General features: G+C 40.0%; 1 protein-coding gene across 1 annotated transcript in view; it reads right to left on the bottom strand.

Moving 5' to 3' along the window:
* Positions 1-19,968, bottom strand: part of kif9 (kinesin family member 9) — a 109,948-nt gene that overhangs the window by 53,060 nt on the left and 36,920 nt on the right. Inside the window, exons 7-12 of the mRNA XM_072570115.1 lie at positions 19,562-19,654; positions 12,053-12,200; positions 11,128-11,192; positions 6,406-6,483; positions 3,540-3,608; positions 1,347-1,451 (exon numbers count right to left, since the gene is read on the bottom strand). Coding sequence (XP_072426216.1) covers positions 1,347-1,451; positions 3,540-3,608; positions 6,406-6,483; positions 11,128-11,192; positions 12,053-12,200; positions 19,562-19,654 — 558 coding nt within the window. The remainder of the gene's footprint in view (positions 1-1,346; positions 1,452-3,539; positions 3,609-6,405; positions 6,484-11,127; positions 11,193-12,052; positions 12,201-19,561; positions 19,655-19,968) is intronic.

The raw sequence follows: 19,968 nt of genomic DNA, 5'->3' as shown, positions 1-19,968 counted from the left end.
ATGGTGGTATATTTCCAGGTGAGGATGGTGAGTAGCTGGAGGGGAACTTGTAGGTGATGATGCTCCCACTGTAAATGGCAGTGCTCATGAGTTTGGGAGGTGCTGTCGAAGAAACCTTGGTGAATTTCTGCAATACATCTTGTTAATTGTACACATTACTGCTACTGAATATCAGTGAGGGAGGGAATGAAAGGGGAGACTCTTGATTTGTGCCATAAATGTGAACAGGCTAGGAAATGAATTATTCAATGCAAGATTCCTAGCCTCTGATGTGTTCTGTATCCACAGTTTGAGTACAATGGAATACTCTCCACTTGCTTGGTGGTGCAGCTCAGACGCGAAGCTTTACACCATTCAGGATAAAGCAGCTCGCTTGACTGGCATCACATTCATCAATGTCCACTGCTTCCATCACTCATGCACAGTAGCAGCAGGGTGCACCATCTACAAGAAGTAGTGCAGAAATTTACCAAGACTCCTTAGAAGGTATCTTTTCAAACTCACATCTAGAATGGCAATAGCACCAGATACTTGGGAGTTCTCCTCCAAACCATTCACCATCCTGACTTTGAAATATATCACTGTTCCTTTAGTGTTGTTGGGCTAAAAGTTTGGAACTCACTTCTAACTGCATTTTGGGTCTACCTAACTCAAATGATCTTTGTTCAAAAAGGCAGCTCACCATCAAGGATAACTAGAGATGGACAATAAATGGTGGCTGAGCTAGTGATGTCCACATTCTAGGAATACATGCACAAAATCCGTGGGTGTAGGCAAGTTGAGGGATGATATGATTGAAGTGTTATGGTAGTTGGAGAAATCTGTTATTGTTGGTAGGGAAATCAAGAAAGAAAGGGACACAATCTTAAAATTAGATCTGATCACAGAAAGAGAAGTAGAAGTGGAATTTCCCTCCTCAAAACAATGTTAATGCAGAATATTTGGTGATTTTAAGAATGAAATCAATATAGTTTTTCCGCAAAGGTGAAGTACCAATCAATAAAAATCCAATGGAATGGCTTAAGAGGCTAAGCTAATCTACCCTTGTTGACAGGATATAATTCCTGTGCAGTCCAAGTCTATCAAAGTACTCCATTGTATAAAAGTTAAAAAACATTTATGTATCCCTCAGTATGGCATGGCAGCATTTTCCTGGATTCTATTTCAATTCCATGAATTCATTGAACCCTGCAGGAGCTGTACTAGAATGAAGCTTGTTTTGGAAAATCAGCCCTTGGACAGTGGGGCCCCATCTACAACCTGTGCTGCAATAAAGTTTCTTGACGGATCTGTGGGCTTAGTATATTTCTCCACATATGTATTGTTTGAAATATACAATCACTCACATTAATTTCATCCAGTGTACCATCAAGATATCTACAAACTTGAGTCTTAATTTCTTGAACTTGATTTTCAGTCAAAGCTTCATAGCTGGTTTGGCGACGGTTAGCCTATAGGGGAAATAGGTATCTATGAACAGTAACAATATCAACTATTAATTTTATTTAGCACCTTAAAATTAGGAAAATGTACCAAAGCACTTCAGAAGAGTATTGATTGAGCCACATCAGCCATATTATAGCAAATAACCAAAATTGTGTTCATTGACCAGTTTTATAGGGGTGGTTGGGGGTGGATATGTAAGCAAGAAAATTCCAGAATGGGTCGCAAGTTTAAAGCCAAAAGGCCAGAATTAGAGGTACAACTATCTCACAGAGGCAAGGCCCAGGACCACAGGGAGAGAGATAATGATGTCAGGGAGTGGAATAGTCAGAGAGAATGACACTTTGAATAGTCTCATAGATTGGAGCAGCTAGAGAGAGTGAGACAGAAGTGGAGGGGGTACAACCTGAGAACAATGGTGGTGAGCTGAGAGGGTGAGATCCAGGAGGAGAAGACAGAGTGAAGCAACCAGATAGGGCAAGACCTGTGACCAATTGGAGGTGGAGTCTGGGCTTAGAGAGTTCAAACAGGTTGAAGTCATACAGTGGTTGGAAGGGTAGAAGCCTAGAAGCAGAGCAGTCAAAAGGGAGTGAGGCCTGGAGCAGAGCAGTCAGAGGGGTAGAGGTCTGGAAACACAGCAATCACAGAATGTGAGGCCAGGAGCAGAGCAGTTGGAGGGTGCATGGCCAAGAGCAGAGTGGATGCAGGGGTAAAGACCAAGATGTGGTCAGAATAATTGAGAGTTAGAAATACAGTGATCAGAGGCATCAGGGTTTGGGAGCAGAGTGATCAGAGAAGAGGCCTTTGAGTAGAACAGTCAGAGGGGGCAAGGCCTCGAAACAGAGTGGTCAGGTGGTGCATGGGTCAAGTGCAGTGTAGTCAAACGGCAAAAGGCCCAGGAGTAGTGTGAGAGATTTACAGGAATGTATCAGTGTATGACCAGAGAGAATTATTAGGCCAAATCATGTAAAACCCAGACTGATAGGAATAGATTTCTCAATATCTTTGAAGAATTACAAAATATATCACCCTAATTAAAAAGAATGTCTGATCCATAACATTATACTCCAGAAAAATAATTAGGCTGTATCATTTTAAATCTGTGCCCGTATATCAAAATGAATGATAGGAATCTATCACTAAATACTCTTAAGGTCTATAGATTTGTATTCAAGAATATCTGGAAAAAAATATTGGAGTATATTAGCCAAATTATCTGGAGAATTACTAGAATATGGTCACTGTGTAACCTAAAATTTGCAAGAGTAGATAAGCTGACAGAAATACTGAAATACATTCAACAAATTTTGAGGGCATTAGTCAAATATAATCACTGGACATCCTGAAGGTTTTATTGAAATGTATAACTGAATATCCCAACAGAATGACTGGACTATTATCACTGGATATCCAGAGAAAATTACTAGATAATTATCATTGGATATGATTAGATTAGATTACTTACTTACAGTGTGGAAATAGGCCCTTCAGCCCAACCCGACCTGCCAAAGCGCAACCCACCCAGACCCATTCCCCTACACCTAACACTACGGGCAATTTAGCATGGCCAATTCACCTAAGCTGCACATTTTTGGACTGTGGGAGGAAACCGGAGCACCCGGAGGAAACCCACGCAGACACAGGGAAAATGTGTACAAACTCCACACAGTCAGTCAACTGAGGCGGGAATTGAACCCGGGTCTCTGGCACTGTGAGGCAGGAGTGCGAACCACTGTGCCACCATGCTGCCCACCCACTGTGCTGCCCATCCTGAAAGATTAATAGGAATAGAATTATTATGTAACTTGACAGATTTACTGGAATATAACTTTGATATTCTGAAAGATTAATTGAAATATTTCGCTGAAAATCCTTAAAAAGTTTAAAAATGAGAGAAGATCATCACACTACTAAAAATGTGTTTCAGGGAGCTGTGACAGCACAATAAAATAAACTCACCACAAACTCACTGATCACCAATTTTTAAACAGCAAAAATTATTTAAAACACTCAATCACATTCTAACTTTCTCTCCTATCATTTGTGCAACAAAGGTTAATACAAATATTTGAAGAATGAATGGTGAACTTTCTTACTAGTATGTTGTGCATAGCCAGCTCATCCTGCAGTAGCTGGATCTCTTTCTGAAGATTCTGAACCAATTTCTGGAAAAAGAAGCATTGATAATGGATAGGATGTTGATATTCGCCACTGAAGTTCATCCCAATGACACATTACCTCACTCATCATCAATCAGTTCGCCACAATTAATAGCACTTTCACTTTTGGAGGGAGATGGTGGCTTAATGGTAATGTCACTGGTTCAGCGATCCAGAGGCCCAAGCTAATGCTCTGAGGCCATGGATCCAATCCACCATGGGGTTTGTGGTATTTAAACTCAATAAATACATCTGGAATTAGAAACTACTCTCCATAATGATCCATCGGATCCTTTGAAGAAAGATGGCGTACACTGAAAGGTTCAGCTATTGTCATGTGGCAAATAAAATTCTGGATGGATTGGTGTTCCTCATCACTATAGGCAGTAAAGCCTTTAATTTACTTAGAAGCCTTGTCCATCTGGGCAAACCTGGAATTAGACACGGCCATTAAAGATCAAAAGCGAAATGCTCTGGATATTGGAAATGCGAAAACAAAAACAAAAAACAGAGTTTGAATGGTCATCGACCTGAATTGTTAACTGTGTTTCTTTCCACAGATGCTGCCTGATTACCTGAGGATCTTTGGTACCTTTTTGTTTTCTATATTTGGGTAAGTAACATGTCAGTAACATCACTGTTGGCGTCACTCTGCATCGTATGCCAGCCATACCTTTTAATCGTGTTCAAGGAGGTGAAATCGCCATAATCCAACAAGACCACAGGGCTGCTCTCACATCAGAGAGGGATGACTGAATAGAATAATAATAGAATAGAATACCTACATTGTGGAAACAGGCCATTCAGCCCAACTGGCCCACACTGGCCTTCAGAAGAGTATCCCACCCAACCCCATTCCCCATTTCTCTACATTAACCCCTGACTAATACGCCTAACCTACACATCCCTGAACATAATGGGCAATTTAGCATGACCAATTCACCTAACCTGCACATCTTTGGAAACCGGAGCACCCAGAGGAAACCCACACACACATAGGGAGAATGTGCAAACTCCACCCAGACAGTTGTCTGAGGCTGGAATCGAATCTGGATCCCTGGCGCTCTGAGGCAGCAGTGCTAACCACTACGCCACTGTGCTGCCCTTTAAAAGAGAAAGATGGTGGTGGGTTAACCTAAGGATCACCACACCTCAGGCAAGGAGAAGGTGGGAACTTTCTTACTGACTTCAACTGGTACAGGATTTGAGCCAGCCATCCAGTCAACTGAGCTAACTAGGTCTATCATTTGCTACTTATTCTGTTTGGCATGCATGTCATCCTGTTTTATAGCTTTACCAGGTTGACAGAACCCATTTGTAAGAATGTCTTGCATGACTCCTGGTATATACGTGTGGTCTTCATTGAAGCAAAATTGATCTCCTGACTTGATAATAATGGTAGAGTGGAGGAGATGCCTGGCCATGAGGTTGCAGATTGTGTTGCTTCTGATGGTCCATGACATTTGATAAATGCCCAGTCTTGAACTGCTAGATCTGTTCAGTCTGTCCCATTTAATATGATGATATTGCCACACAACACAATGTAAGGTGTTATCAATGTGAAACTGGGACCTTGTCTTCACAGGAACTGTGATCACTCTTACCATGACTGACATGGATAGAAGCAACTGCAGCAGGTAGGTTGGTGAGGATAAGGTCAAGTATGCTTTCCCTCTTGTTGGTTTTCTTATCACATGCTGTAGACCCAATTGAGCAATAGCGTCCTTTAGGACCAGACCTGTTCATTCAGTAGTGATGCTGCTGAGCCAATCTAGTTGGTGCACATTGAAATCCCCTGCCTAGAGTACATTCTGAGCCCTGGCCACCTTCAGTGCTTCCTCTAACTGGTGTTCAACATGGAGGGACACTGGCTTATCAGCAGTGGATGATGGTAACCAGTGGGAGGTTTCTTTGCCCATGTTTGAATTGATGTCGTGAGACTTCATGATGTCCAGAGTTAATGTTGAGGACTCCCAGGACAATTCCCTGCTGACTGTATACCACTATGACATGCTTGAGTACTCTGTGAGATAGCTCTCCCAATTTTGAACTTGCTCCCAGATGTTAGTAAGGAAGACTTTGCAGAGTTGACAGGACTGGTTTTGCCATTTTCATTTCTGGTACCTAGATCAACACCATGTAGTCTATCCAGTTTCATTTCTATTTTGAGCCTGGGCTCAGTATGACTCAATATGACCCAGTTCGACCAAAAGTGCTGGGAAATGAGAAGCTCAGTCTATACATGGAACTGACTATGAAAGGAATAGAGTGTGTGCATTCTTCCTGTGCTCAAATCCCATGTCAATGAAAATTATAGCACTAGGCTGGGAACGGGAGTTCCAGACCCAGTCCCATCACCAATTCTAAATGGGGTGCAAAAGATGTCTCAATTGTAGGAATAATATGCCAGTGTTGGTCACTAATGGAGTACTGATTAGTTGAGGTGAAAGATTGAATGGCAGCATTAGTAGAAGAGCCATGAGTTATCTAAATGTGAATTCCTCTCTAAACCACTACTGCATACATATATTAGCTGATCATTCAAGGTGTGTGAAAGATGTTTTGTCAATTTAACAATAGCCATTACGCATCAATCAAGAACAAGCTATGTGATGTGCTTGAAACCTGAGAGATGCAGGAACATGTTGTAGAAGTATAAGTCATTTTATTATGTCCATTCAAATCAGGACCCTGTTAACAGAAAGCTAGTTTGATAATCTTCCATCAGGGTGAATGAGTGGTAAGTGACAACTTCTTTGAAGGGGAAAATTTTCAACAGAAAATGAATGAGTTCTATACTCACCTTGGGATCACTAAATACATTAGGGGCTGGCTCAGCTGGGATACACATTAGTCTTGATGAAAACCGGAGTGTAGATAGCTGAAACAACAGGACAAAATATAATTAGGTATAAGGAGTTTATTTTCTCCCTTCCTGTCCAGATTCGGTTCCAGAGCCCCCTCATGTGCAGTGTACTGATGTGGCTTTTATTTACAAGCAAGATGAATGAGTATGTACCATTAGACTATTGCACCAGAAGGTCTCCACAGCCAAGTCTGATACTGCACTCCTCAGCTTACTCACATTTTAAAACTAGAAGTGCAAGAAGCTGATCCCTTACTGATTTCCTTTCACAGGTCTTATGCGACTTATCAGGCATTGTTCTACTGATCTAATTGAACATGACCATAGATCACACTGGATACCTGAATTCACCGAAATATAGAAAATAGGAGCAGGAGTTGGCCATTCAGTCCTTCAAGCCAACTCTGCCATTCAATATAATCATGGCTTATCATCCAACTCAGTACTATGTTCCTGCTTTCTCCCCATATTCCTTGATCCTTTTAGCCCTGTGAACTATATCTAACTCCTTTGAAAACATTCAGTGTTTTGGCCTCAACTATGGGCTCACCACTCTCTTGGTGAAGAAGTTTCTCTTCAAGGCCTATCCCTTATCCTTAAACTGTGACCTCAGGTACCAGACTTCTCTATCATCAGGACATCCTCATGCATTTACCCTATTTAATCCTCTTAGAATTTTATAAGTATCTATGAAATTCCTTCTTATAGTCCTAATTGTTCTAGTCTGTCTTCATATATCAGTGCTGCCATCCCAGAAATCAATCTGGTAAACCTTTTGGCACTCTCTCATTAGCCTGTACATCCTTCCTTAGATAAGTAAACTAAGACTGAACACAATACTCCAGGTGCGGTCTCATCAACGTCCTGTACAATTGCAACAACACATCTCTGCTCCTGTACCTGAATTCACTCACTATGAAGGCCAATATACCTCTGCCTTCTTCATCATTTTTTGCACCTGCATGCTTACCTTCTGTGACTAGTGTAAAGGACACTGAGGTCTCATTTTACCTCCCCCTTTCCTAACTATCACCACTCAGACAGTAATCTGCCATCTTTTTCTTGCTAGCAAAGTGAATAACCTCACACTTAAACACTTTATACTTCATCTGCCATTCATTGTCCATTCACTGAACTTGTCCAAATCATACTGAAGTATATCTGCATTCTCCTCATAGTTCACCCTCCACACAGCCTTGTGCCATCTGCAAACTTGGTCATGTTACATTTAGTTCCCTCATCTATATTATTAATACATATTGTGAAAAGTGGGGATCCAGTAACTGAAAATTCTGATACCTCACTAGTCACTTCCTGCCGTTCGAAAAAAGACCCCTTTATTCCTACTCTTTATCTCCTGTCTGCCAATCAGTTCCCAAAAATGCCAATACACTATTTTCAATCCCACATGCCTTAATTTCATATACTAATTTGTAATGTGGGACCCTATCAAAAGCCTTCTTATAGTCAAGTAAACCACAAACACTGGTTCCCCTAGCTCTAGTTACATTGTCCAAAAAATCCAGTTGATTTGACAAGCATAATTTTTCTTTTGTAAATCCATGCTGACTCTGCCAAATCTTGTCACTATTTTCCAGTGACCACATTCAATTTATGAAAGCAATATCTTTTACCGAGTATTTGAGTACAAAATGCAAGAGAGAGGCAACACTAGATATTGAACCATTGGAAAATTAGGCTAAAAATGTCATAATGGGGAACAAAGAAATGGCAGAAGAATGGAATAGGTACTTCAGTCTTCATGATAGAAGACACCAGTAGCATACCAGAACTTCAAGACAGAAGTGGCTGAAAGTGCTGAGGAAGCTGAAAGGTTTGAAGGTTAATAAATAATACAGACTGGATGGATTACACCCCAGGGTCCTAAAGAAGATACCCGAGGAAATTGTGGATTTATTGATGGTAAACCTTCAGGAATCACTGGAGGCAGGGAGGGTTCCAAAAGACTGGAAAATTGCTAATATTACACCCCTGTTTAAGTTGGGAGGGAGGCAAAAGATGGGAAATTATAGGTCAGTTAGCCTGGCCTCAGTCATTGGTAAGATTTTACAGTCCATTATTAAGGATGAAATTTTGATCATTTGGATGGTCATGGTAAAATAGGGCTGAGCTGAAAATGTGTTGCTGGAAAAGCGCAGCAGGTCAGGCAGCATCCAAGGAACAGGAGAATCGATGTTTCGAGCATCAGCCCTTCTTCAGGAAGAAGGGGTCATGCCCGAAGCGTCGATTCGCCTGTTCCTTGGATGCTGCCTGACCTGCTGCGCTTTTCCAGCAACACATTTTCAGCTCTGATCTCCAGCATCTGCAGTCCTCACTTTCTCCTCTAAAATAGGGCTGAGTCAGCATGACTTCATCAAGGGAATTCCTGCCTGAAATATTCGTTAGAATGCTTTGAGGAGGTAACGAGCAATTAGACAAAGGAAAACCAGTGGATGGGATCTATTTGGATTTCCAGATACTCTTTGACATGGTGCAGCATAGGATCTGATAAGTAGGATAAGAGCCCTTGGTGCTTGAGGCAAGGTAATGGCATGGATGGGGTATTGGCTGACTGGCAGAATGCAGAGAGTGGGGATAAAGAGTTTTTTTTCAGGATGGTAGCCAGTAAATAGTAGAGTTCTGTAAGGGGGAGTGTTGGGACCACAATTATTCAGAGTTTTTGTTAATAATCCAGACGAAGGAACTGAGGACATTGTTGTTAAGTAGTCAGATAACACAAAGATAGCCTGAGGGACAGGTAATATTGATGATGCAGGGAGATTGCAGAAGGATTGGACAGCCTAGGAAAGTTGGTAAAGAAGTAGCAAATGGAATACAATGTGGGGTAGTTTGAGGTTGTGTATTACGGTAGAAAGAATAGAACCATAGGTTATTTTCTAGATGGAGAAAAGCATTCAGTATATCCCTATCCCATCGCTATTCCAATCATAGACAAAGCAATCTTCATGAGCACTTCTCCAAATACCAGCTTAAACATTTTTTTAAAATTATTAGATTCCCTACAGTGTGGAAACAGGCCCTTTGGCCCAATAAGTCCACACCAACCCTCTGAAAAGCAACCCAGCCAGACCAATTCCCCTACATTCACCCCTGACTAATGCATTTAGAACAACAGGCAATTTAGCATGGCCAATTCACCTGACCTGCACATCTTTGTGACTGTGGGAGGAAACCCACACAGTCACCCAAGGCAGGAATCAAACCCAGGTCCCTGGTGCTATAAGGCAGTAGTGCTAACCACTGAGCCACTGTGCCACCCCAGATTGATGTCTAGTCAATCCACACCAGCATGCCACCGCTACAGTGCCTATGATTTATAAGATACCCTACAGTGACTTACCAAGTTTGTTTAACATCATCTCTAGAATCTCCACTACAGAGTACAGGTTAGGTGAATTGGCTGTGCTAAATTGCCCGTAGTGTTAGGTGAAGGGGTGAAATGTAAGGGAATGGGTCTGGGTTGGTCGCGCTTCAGCGGGTCGGTGGACTTGGTGGGCCGAAGGGCCTGTTTCCACACTGTAAGTAATCTAATCTAATCTAAGAGTTAGAACATAGAACATAGAATGTTACAGCGCAGTACAGGCCCTTTGTCTTCGATGTTGCGCTGACCTGTGAAAATAATCTGATGCTCATCTAACCTATACCATTCCATTTTTCTCCATATGTATGTCCAATGCCCATTTAAATGCCCAAAACGTCAGCGAATCCGCTACTGTTGCAAGCAGGCTGTTCCATGCCCTTACTACTTTCTGAGTGAAGACACTACCCCGAATATCTGTCCTAAATTTATCACTCCTCAATTTAAAGCTATGTCCCCTCATGTTAACCTTCACCATCTGATGAAAAAAGCTCTCACTGTCCACCCTATCTAACCCTCTGGTTATCTTGTACATCTCAATTAAGTCACCTTTCAACCTTCTTCTCTCCAACGAAAACAGCCTCAGTTCCCTCAGCCTTTCCACATAAGACTTTCTTTCCATACCAGGCAACTTCATAGTAAATCTCCTCTGAACCCTTTCCAAAGCTTCCACATCCTTCCTATAATGCTGTGACCAGAACTGTACGCAATACTCCAGGTGTGGCCTTACCAGTGTCTTGTGCAGCTGAAGAATGACCTCATTGCTCCGAAACTCAATTCCCCGTACCACTAAATGCCAACATACCATATGCCTTCTTAACAACCCTATAAACCTGGGTGGCAATTTTCAGGGATTTATGCACCAGGACACTGAGATCTCTCTGTTCAGCTACACTGCCAAGATGAACAGAGAGAACTTGGTGTCTTGGTGCATAAATCCCTGAAAATCACCTAAATCCCTGAAAGTTGGACAAGGTTAGCTACTGCATAGAAAATGATCACCCCCAAGTCACACAATAGCTCAGTTTGGACATAAGAGTGTTGACCCCTCATCATTGCTAGATTGATTTTTTTTAGGATTTTCTATCTAATAGGTTCATCACAAGAACTACAGCTGTTCAAGAAGAAAGTTGACCATCATCGTCTCAAGGACAACTAGGAAATAAACATTGCTCTTGCCAATCTAGGTTATGGGAATAAGTGAATAAAAACAAAACACTTAAGCCCTTAATACTCTCAAGCACAAACAGATTACATGTCTGTATTTGTATTATTCTTACTGTTTCCTCGATTTGAGCTGCCTCTCCATAGATATTTGCCACCATGATTGTGTTGCAGGTCCCACCTAAAAAGAGTTGACAGCAAGTAATTTCTTTAAACATTGTACTTTTCAACTATAAAAACGAATTCATGCAGTTGATCAGTGAATTTTCCCAAATATTAAGACCAGAATATTTTTGCCATCTTGCATCAGCCATTAGTGACATTCCTCTCTGGATTGTTTTTAGACCGTCAGCAACTAATTGGGCCAGGATCTGCTGGCTAATTGCAGCACAGCTCATCAGTACTACAGGGACGCAATATTGGCACTGACTCTGAAAGAGGGGACACTATGGAAGTATGCCACTTTCCTAAAATGGTAATGGAAATAGGGGCCGTGGAGACCAGTTAAGCAAGCTTTGTTGAGATGGGCATAGGGGTTACTGCGAGGGTGGACATTGCTACTGGGGTCTCCCAGAGGACCACAGAGAGCCTGACATGGAAGGTCCCTCCTCTCCCAAGTTCATGAGCAGGTCACAAGGGTTCATCAGCAAGTCTTTAGTGCACATTGCCAAACCCCACTGCCCCTGCTTCTTTGTAGTTTTTACCATAATGTAGTGGCTTACTAGGCCATTTCAGAGGGCAGTTAAGAGTCAACCATGTCCACATGGAACCACTTGTAAGCCAGGTCACATAGTGACTGCAGGCTTCTTTTGCTAAAAGACAGTAGTCAATCAGTTGAGTTTTTATGGCAATCTAACCAGTTTTCCAATTTCTTAAAAAAGCTGAATTCAAATTTAAACCACATGATAACTCACATTCACTGGTTTATTAGTCCAGTCCCTAAATATCAGTCTTTCTCCTAGTGATTGTCCCATGTTCTTATTTAACATCTTTATTCTCAAATGCTTTTTTCCACACATTTTTAAAATTCTATTTACTCACCTAAAGAATCCTTCAGTACATGTGTAAGCTTACTCTGCCTGAATGGAATATGTCCCCTCTTGGGATCAGCAAGAGCAATGATGGTCTGCTCAAGGAAAGAAAGTGATTTATTGATGTACATAGCTTCTCGCATCACCTGCCCTTCAGACTGAAAGAACACAAAACACATTAGAGTAGATTAATATACAGTATTAGGAAAATTAAACACTTCATTTTATTTTGCATATGAGTCTTTGCTTAGGCTCAGCAGTATCTTTTTTGCCTTTGAGACAGAAAATCATGTGTTCTACCATCAAGAATGAACAGGACGAAGTACAGCAGCATTGACAGAAATGTGACTGACAAGTAGAAAACAGAGTTAGATTTAACGGATATTGGTCAGTTTGGGCTTGAGTTGGAAGTGGTGTACACCAGCGGTCAATGCTAGATCTGTTTTTATTCTTTGTATGTGTAGAATATTTTGGACTTGAATGCCATTTTTATCAATGATGGTAATTCAGGTTTAAGGAACAACATTAAGAACCAAAAATTAGCAAAGTAGTGAATAGCTTCACATGACTTGAGCAAAATGCTTAAAATAGCAATGTGGTCAGATGTGGTAAATTCAAGGGAAATTACAAAGAAGTTGAACAGATAGTAACTTAGGAGCATAGCATTCCAATTTAAGGGTGCACTAGCAGATAAAGCCAGAGATGATAGAGATTGTAAAATGATACAGTTAAAGGTATTATATCTGAATTCAGGCAGGATTTGTAACAAGATGGACAGAAACATTAAAAAAAGAAGCAGGAGTTGACCATTCAGCCCTTTGTGCCTTCTCTGCCATTCAATATGATCTCAGCTGATCATCCAACTCAGTACCATGTTCCCACTTTCTCCTGTATTCTTTAATTCCTTATATAGAGCAATATCTAACTCCTTGAAAGCCTTCAATGTTTTGACCTCAACTGCTTTCTGTGGCATAGAATGGATAGTAGCAAATATGTATGACCTGACAGCCATTACAACGACATGATTTTGAGGTGACCAAGGCTGGCACCTTAAGATTAAATATTTCAAAAAATCAGGAAGCTGGGGAAAGGTGTGGTGTAGTTCTGTTAATGAAAGATAACATTAGTGAAAGATGATCTTACCTTCATAGAGGAAAACGTCGAATCAGTTTGGGTAGGGATAGGAAATTGGGGTCAATAAGAGGTCAATTGCAATAGTTATATAAACACCCTAACAGTAGTTCCAACGTAGGGCAGGTTATACATGAAAAATAATTGGATGTGTGTTAAGGAATGCAATAATCTTGGCATGCAAACTGGGTGAATCAGATTAACAAAAGTAGCCGGGAAAACTGGCTCCTAGAGTGTATTCAAGACAATTTTTTTTTCTACAATATGTCCTCACGTGAACAGAGAGTGGGCTATCCTAGACCTCTTAATGTGCAAAAGACTATTAATAAATATGCTTATGGTGAAGGTGTCTTTAGGTGGCAATGATCTTCACACGATAGAATTCAACATTTAGTTCAAAGGTGAAAATTACAGGCTGATGACTAGTGTTTTATACCTATTTAATCCTAAATAAAAGATTAAATTTAAAAATATTATAATGGCAGAGTTGGCTAATATGAACTGGGGAACTAGATTATAAAGTAAGATGGTAGACTTGTAATGGGAGATTTCTAAGGAGGTATTTAATAATTCTCAGTGAAGTTTAATCCCAGTGACAAAAAAAAATACTGCATAAGGAGGATGCAGTATAAGGAAGTTAAGGATAGTATCAAATTGAAAGAAACATTGTACAACTCTGCAAAGATTAGGTCAGAGGATTAGGCAGATTTCAAGAACCAGCAAAAAAATGACTTAAAAAAAGGAGAAATTAAGCGTTTTATAGAAAGATATCTAGAAATATAAAAACATATAGTAAGAATTTCTAAAAGTACTTCAAGAGTAAAGAACAAGTAAAGCAAGTATTTGACTTCTTAGGAGTGACAGTGGAAATTTAATAATGGAAAACAAGGAAATAGTAGAAGTATTGAACAAGTACTTCAGAAATATAGAAAACAGAGGCAGGAGTAAGCCACTTAGCATTTTGAACCTGCTCTACGTTCATTATGATCACAGCTGAGCATCCAGGTCAATAGCCTGTTCCTGCTTTTTCCTCATTTCTTTGGATCCCTTTAGCCCCAAGTATTCTAACTCCTTGAAAACATACAATGTTTTGGTCTTGACTGCTTTCTGTGGTAACAAATTCCACTCTTTGAGTGAAGAAATTTCTCCTATCACAGACCTAAATAGTTTACCCATGACCCTTGATTCTGGACTTCCCTATAACCTTAATTCTCTGTAAAAGAATTTGAAAACTTACCAAAGATATTTGAATATCAGTAAGTAAAATACAGGGAGGAACCAAAAATAATTAACATTCCCAGCATGACAGTCCTAGGGTCTTAAAGCAAGCTGCTACAGGGATAGTATAGGCATTGGTTATCATCATCCCAACCAGATGTGAAGGCAGCTATTATAACATCATTATTTAGAAAGGTGCAGGAAAAAGCAGGAAAAATAGTTTGGTTAGTCCAGCATCTGCCATTGGGAAATTGGCAGAATCTATTATTAAGGAGGTTTTTAAGGAGGTAGCATTCTTAGAAAAGCAATGTCACAGTCAACTTTGTTTTATGAAAGGGAAATTGTGTTTAACTAATTTATTCCACGCTCTGAGGAAATATCAAACAAGGTGGATTAAGGAGGACATGTTAATAGAGCGTACTTAGATTTCCAAAAGGTATTTGATTAGGTGCCACATTGAACATTACTACACAAAATAAGACACCATGAATAATTAATTAGCTCAAGAAAACAAAGGAAGGAAAGAAATGGGTCTTTTTAGGTTGACAAGTTGTAACTATGGAATGCCACAGGGATACTATTGGGACCTCAGTTACATGCAAATTGTACCAATGATTTTGATTAAGGGATCAAGATATGGCAATTAAATTTGTGAACAACATCAAAACTGGTCTGAGAGTAGGTAATCAAGAGGAGGTAGGGAAGGATTATGGATGGATTAGGAGAGTGGGCAAGGATTTGACAGAGTATAATGTGGGAAAATGTGATTTTGACCACTCTGGCAGAAAGAGTGGAAAAATAATGTTACTTAATTGGGAAGAGATTGCAGAATTCGGCAGTACTCAGGGATCTTAGTGTCTTGGTACATGAATCACAAAAACTTAGTAGAATATAAAAGTAGGGAAGTTTAACTGCAGCTGTGTATAGCGTTGGTGAGACCACACCTGGTGTACCATGTAAGGGTTTAGTAACCTTATTTGAAAAAAATATACATTTGTTAGAAGTAATCAGAGAAGTTCAACTTCACTCATTTCAGGGACGAAGGTCTTATCCAACAAAAAAAGGTTTGAAAACATTGAGTCTTTGCCCATTGGATTTTAGGGCACTGAGAGGTGATCTTTTTGAAAGTGATCTTGATGGGATGGATGCCAATAAGATGTTTGTTCTTGTGAGGAAAACTAGAATGAAGGAATGCAGTTTAAAAATAAAATATCTTCCACAGACAGAGTTCTTCTCCCAAAGTTGAGGAACATTCCTCCCCAGAAAGCACTGGAGGGTTGGTCATTGAATTCATTCAAGTCTGGTTGAATAGATTTTGCTAGCGAAGGCGATGGAGGGTTATGTGAAGTTGGGAGAGACAGAAAAGTGAAGATAAGAACAGTGAGACCAACCACAGTCATATTAAAAAGCAGAGCAGTTTAGGGATGCTGAATAACCTCCTCCTGCTCCTATGTCCTCTGTTCCTATATTCCTACTGTCAGGATATGCAATGCTGTATCAGAAAAGGTGACAACAGCTGACTCTGTAGATAATTTTAATAGGAAACAGTTATTTGAAGATGGACTATTGTTAAATAGTTAGTGGCAAATCAACAATTACTTAGCTCTAGCATATGCTACACCCCTCTATGGGAATCAGTAACAGCAACAATAAAAACAAAAATTTCAACATGTGTTAGCATATCAAGAAATTGAGGCGATAGAGTATCAGTCTTTAATTTCCTACTGTAACTTAATGAGCTGACATAACCTAAACAGACCATTTCACCAATACAGAAACCTCTTCTTGGTACCTTGTCCCTCAGCATTGCTGTTAGGGTTATGGACAATAAGCAGAGATGTGGAACTAAATATGTCTTCATTTTCAAAGAACCAACAGATGGGTAAAATGGCCTCCTTCCATGCCATAAATTTCTATAATCTCAGGTTTTCTTTGCCCTTTCATGGTCATCAGTAATCCTACTATAAAATGCATTTATCTCTCAAAATATACCACTAAAAAAGACAAACTAGTCATTTATCTTATTGCCATTTGTGGAACCTTGCTGAGTTCCTGTAGTACTCAAAAACATATTTACTCGCTGTAATGTTCAGCAAGTAATCTTATTCTAGATACGAAGCAAATTGTGTTATATTCATTGCTAAGGTTCCCAACCACTTTTGTTTCTTGGCATGATGCTCATCTGAAGGATCACATCTAATGTAGTGAGTCAGTCATTCAGTAATGTAACAGTGTCCTCCATACTGCAGTCAAAGTTATTGTGCAGACTATAATTTTGGACAGGATACAATTTCAAAACTTCCAATGATACAAAAGTTGGAACCACTATAAACTATAAGCAAGGACAATAGTGCAGAGAACAAATTGGTAGAGTGAGTGGATAGGTCGCAGATTAAATCAATGTGGAGAACTGTGAAGTGATACAGTTTGGTAGAAAGAACGTGAAGAGACGCTGTAAGATAAATGGTGCAATTCTAATGTGGATGCCAGAGGAAATACAACTCTAATGTGGGTGCCAGAGGAATATTCAGGATTGGATGAAACTGAAAAAATACATATAACAAGTATGAAGGGGGCTAAACAACATGGGTCCATATGGGAAACTGATAAAGAAGGTCATGGGATCCAAGGTAACTTGGCAAGCTGACTCAAAATTGGCTTAGCGACAGGATGCAGAGGATGGTGGTGGCAAGCTGTTTGTGTGACTGGAGACTGGTGTGCAGTGGCGTACCACAGGGATCAGTGCTGGTCTCTTATTGTTTGTGATATTCCTAAGTGATATAGATGAGAATGTGAGAGGAATTAAGTAAATTTGTAGATGACATAACAATTGGCTGGTAGTTGACAGTGAAGTGGAAGTTGTTAGGTTACAGGAGGATATAAACGTATTGGTCAGATGGGAAGATCAATAGCAGAAGGAAAGTAACCGTGATAAATGTGAAGTGATGCACTTTGAAGAAGGAACAAGGCAAGGGAGTACTCAATCAATGGCAAAACAGTAAGAAGCTCAGAGGAACACAGCAAACTTAGGGTGCTAATCCACAGATCCCAAAAGGTGGCAAAACACTTTAATAGGGTAGTTAAGAAGGGATTCTTGCCTTTATTAGTCATGGCACAGATTATAAGAGCAGTGAGGTCATGTTAGAGCTGTACACAGAACTTTGGTTAGGCCATAGCAGGAATTCTGTGTGCAGTTCTGAACACCACACTTAGATAGGATGTGATTGCACTGGACGGGATGCAGAAGAGGTTTATCAGATCTTGCCTGGGATGGGACTTTGCAGCTATCAAGAGAGCTAGATAGCTCAGATTGTTTTCTTTGGAGCAGCGAAGATTGAGGGTGGAACTGATGAAGGTGTATGAGATTAGGAGGGACATGGTCATGGTGAATAGAAAGCAGCTCTTCCCCTTAGTCAAACTATCAATAACAAGAAGGCATAATTTTAAAGAGAAAGGCAGGAGATTTAGAGGGGATTTGAGGAAAACAATTTTCACTCAGACTGTAGTGGGGTCTGAAATACTGTGCCTAGGAGAGTAGTTATAGAGTCGTAGAGTTGTACAGCACAGAAACAGACCCTTCAGTCCAACTCGTCCATGCTGACCAGATATCCTAAGCTAATCTAGTCCCATTTTCCTGCATTTGACCCATATTCCTCTGAACACTTCCGATCATGTACCCATCCAGATGGCTTTTAAAAATTGTAATTTTACCAACCTCCACCAATTCCCCTGGCAGCTCATGCCATACACGCACCACCCTCTGTGTGAAGAAGTTGCCCTTTAGGTCCCTTTTAAATCTTTCCCCTCTCACCTTAAACCTATTCTTTCTAGTTTTGGCCTCCCCTAACCTGGGAAAAAGACTTTGACTATTCACCTTATCCATGCCTCTCATGATTTTATAAATTTTGTATAAACTTCAGCCTCCGAAGTTCCAGGAAAAGTAGCCCCAGCCTATTTAGCCATTCCCTGTAGCTCAAACCCTCCAATCCAGGCAACATGCTTGTAAATCTTTTCTGAATTATTTCAAGCTGAGGCAGGAAACCTGAGAATCTTTCAAAAGAACTTGAATGAACACTTGAAATGTCATAATATTCAAGGCTATGGAACTAGTGCAGGAAAGTGGGACTAGTGTATGTAGTTGTATATTTTACAGACTCAATGAGCTGAAAGGCCTCTTCTGTACTGTATGATTCTATGATTTTAAGAGCAGAGGGATCTGGGTGCACCTGTGCACAAGTCATTACAGCTGGTAGGACAGGTCAAGAGAATACAATGACCCAGGTTTTATTAATAAAATAAGTTACAAGAATAAAGAGATTTTTTGAACCTATTTGAGACATTAGTGCAGTCTGAATGGAATCTTACTCCAGTTCTGGGCACAACACTTTGAGAAAGGTGCCAAGACACTACAGAAAGCATATGAGATGTTTATTAGAATGGTTCCAGCAATGAAGCAGATCAGTAATGATGACAGGTTGGACAAGTTTCTTTTCAATATTCTTTTCACAACACTTTTCACTATACCTCAGTACATGGGACAGTAATAAATTACATGAAATCAAATCAAAGTTAGTTCTCTTTTATTTTGTGAAGAGAAGGCCAAGAAGAGAAGGCTGAGAGGAGATCCAATAGAAATAACCAAATTCAGGAGCAGTCTGGACATAGTAAATTGGGAGAAAATGTTCCCACTTGTGAAAACATAGAGAACAAGAGGCCACAAATTTAAATTAATCAAGAAAGAAATGAAAGCAGTATAAGGAAAATCTTTTTCATGCAACAAGTGGTTTTGCGAGAGCATGATGGAGGCAGGTTCAGTTGAGGTATTCAGAAAGGAATCAGATGGTTATTTGAACAGGAATTTTGTGCAGTGTTATATGGATATATCATGACAAAGGTACTAAATAAGGTGTTCATTTCGAGAACTGACGCAGATATGATGGGCCAAGTGGCTTCCTTCTGTGCTATAACAATTCTGTGATCCTACTTGTCCCTTTAAGAGAGCTAAAAGAGTTTAAAGTGGTCATGAACTTAAATAAATCATCAGCTCACTACAAAAGAAAAGTTAAAGGGTGCATTGGCCACAAGTTCAAAATGATCTGACTTGGGAAACAGCAAATTAACCAATTTGACAGATTAAACAATGGAATGAAACAGTTTGATTGCTACTGACTCCTGTTTTTCCCAAACGCTCAGAACCTGCAAGGTCCACCATGTTAAGCTTTGAGGCCAAAAACTTGACTTCTGAAGCCTCCTTCCATCGAGTCTGCAAACAAAAATGGAAAATTAAAGATGAGCAATTCTAAACATTTTGTTACAAACAGAAACTACTTGTAAGTCAATTGAAAGAAAAACATTAATGTTTTGACAACTATTCATTGGTTCCCATGAGGCTGAGATGCCTGTGACAACTGCTCAGTGATCCATACCACAGATTCACATTGTCCAATACCTTCTGGTGATGGCACAACAATAGTACCAGTATGACCTCAAATAGAAATATATAGATATTTTTGAATATGTGTCTCCAATATTCTCAAAGGTGGACTGAAAAAATATATTTTTACAACATACCAGGTA

Source organism: Chiloscyllium punctatum, chromosome 5 (genome assembly GCF_047496795.1).
Source record: "Chiloscyllium punctatum isolate Juve2018m chromosome 5, sChiPun1.3, whole genome shotgun sequence".
Taxonomy (NCBI): domain Eukaryota; kingdom Metazoa; phylum Chordata; class Chondrichthyes; order Orectolobiformes; family Hemiscylliidae; genus Chiloscyllium; species Chiloscyllium punctatum.
The sequence above is the reverse complement of the archived record's forward strand: the minus strand, read 5'-3'. Positions and strand labels throughout refer to the sequence as shown.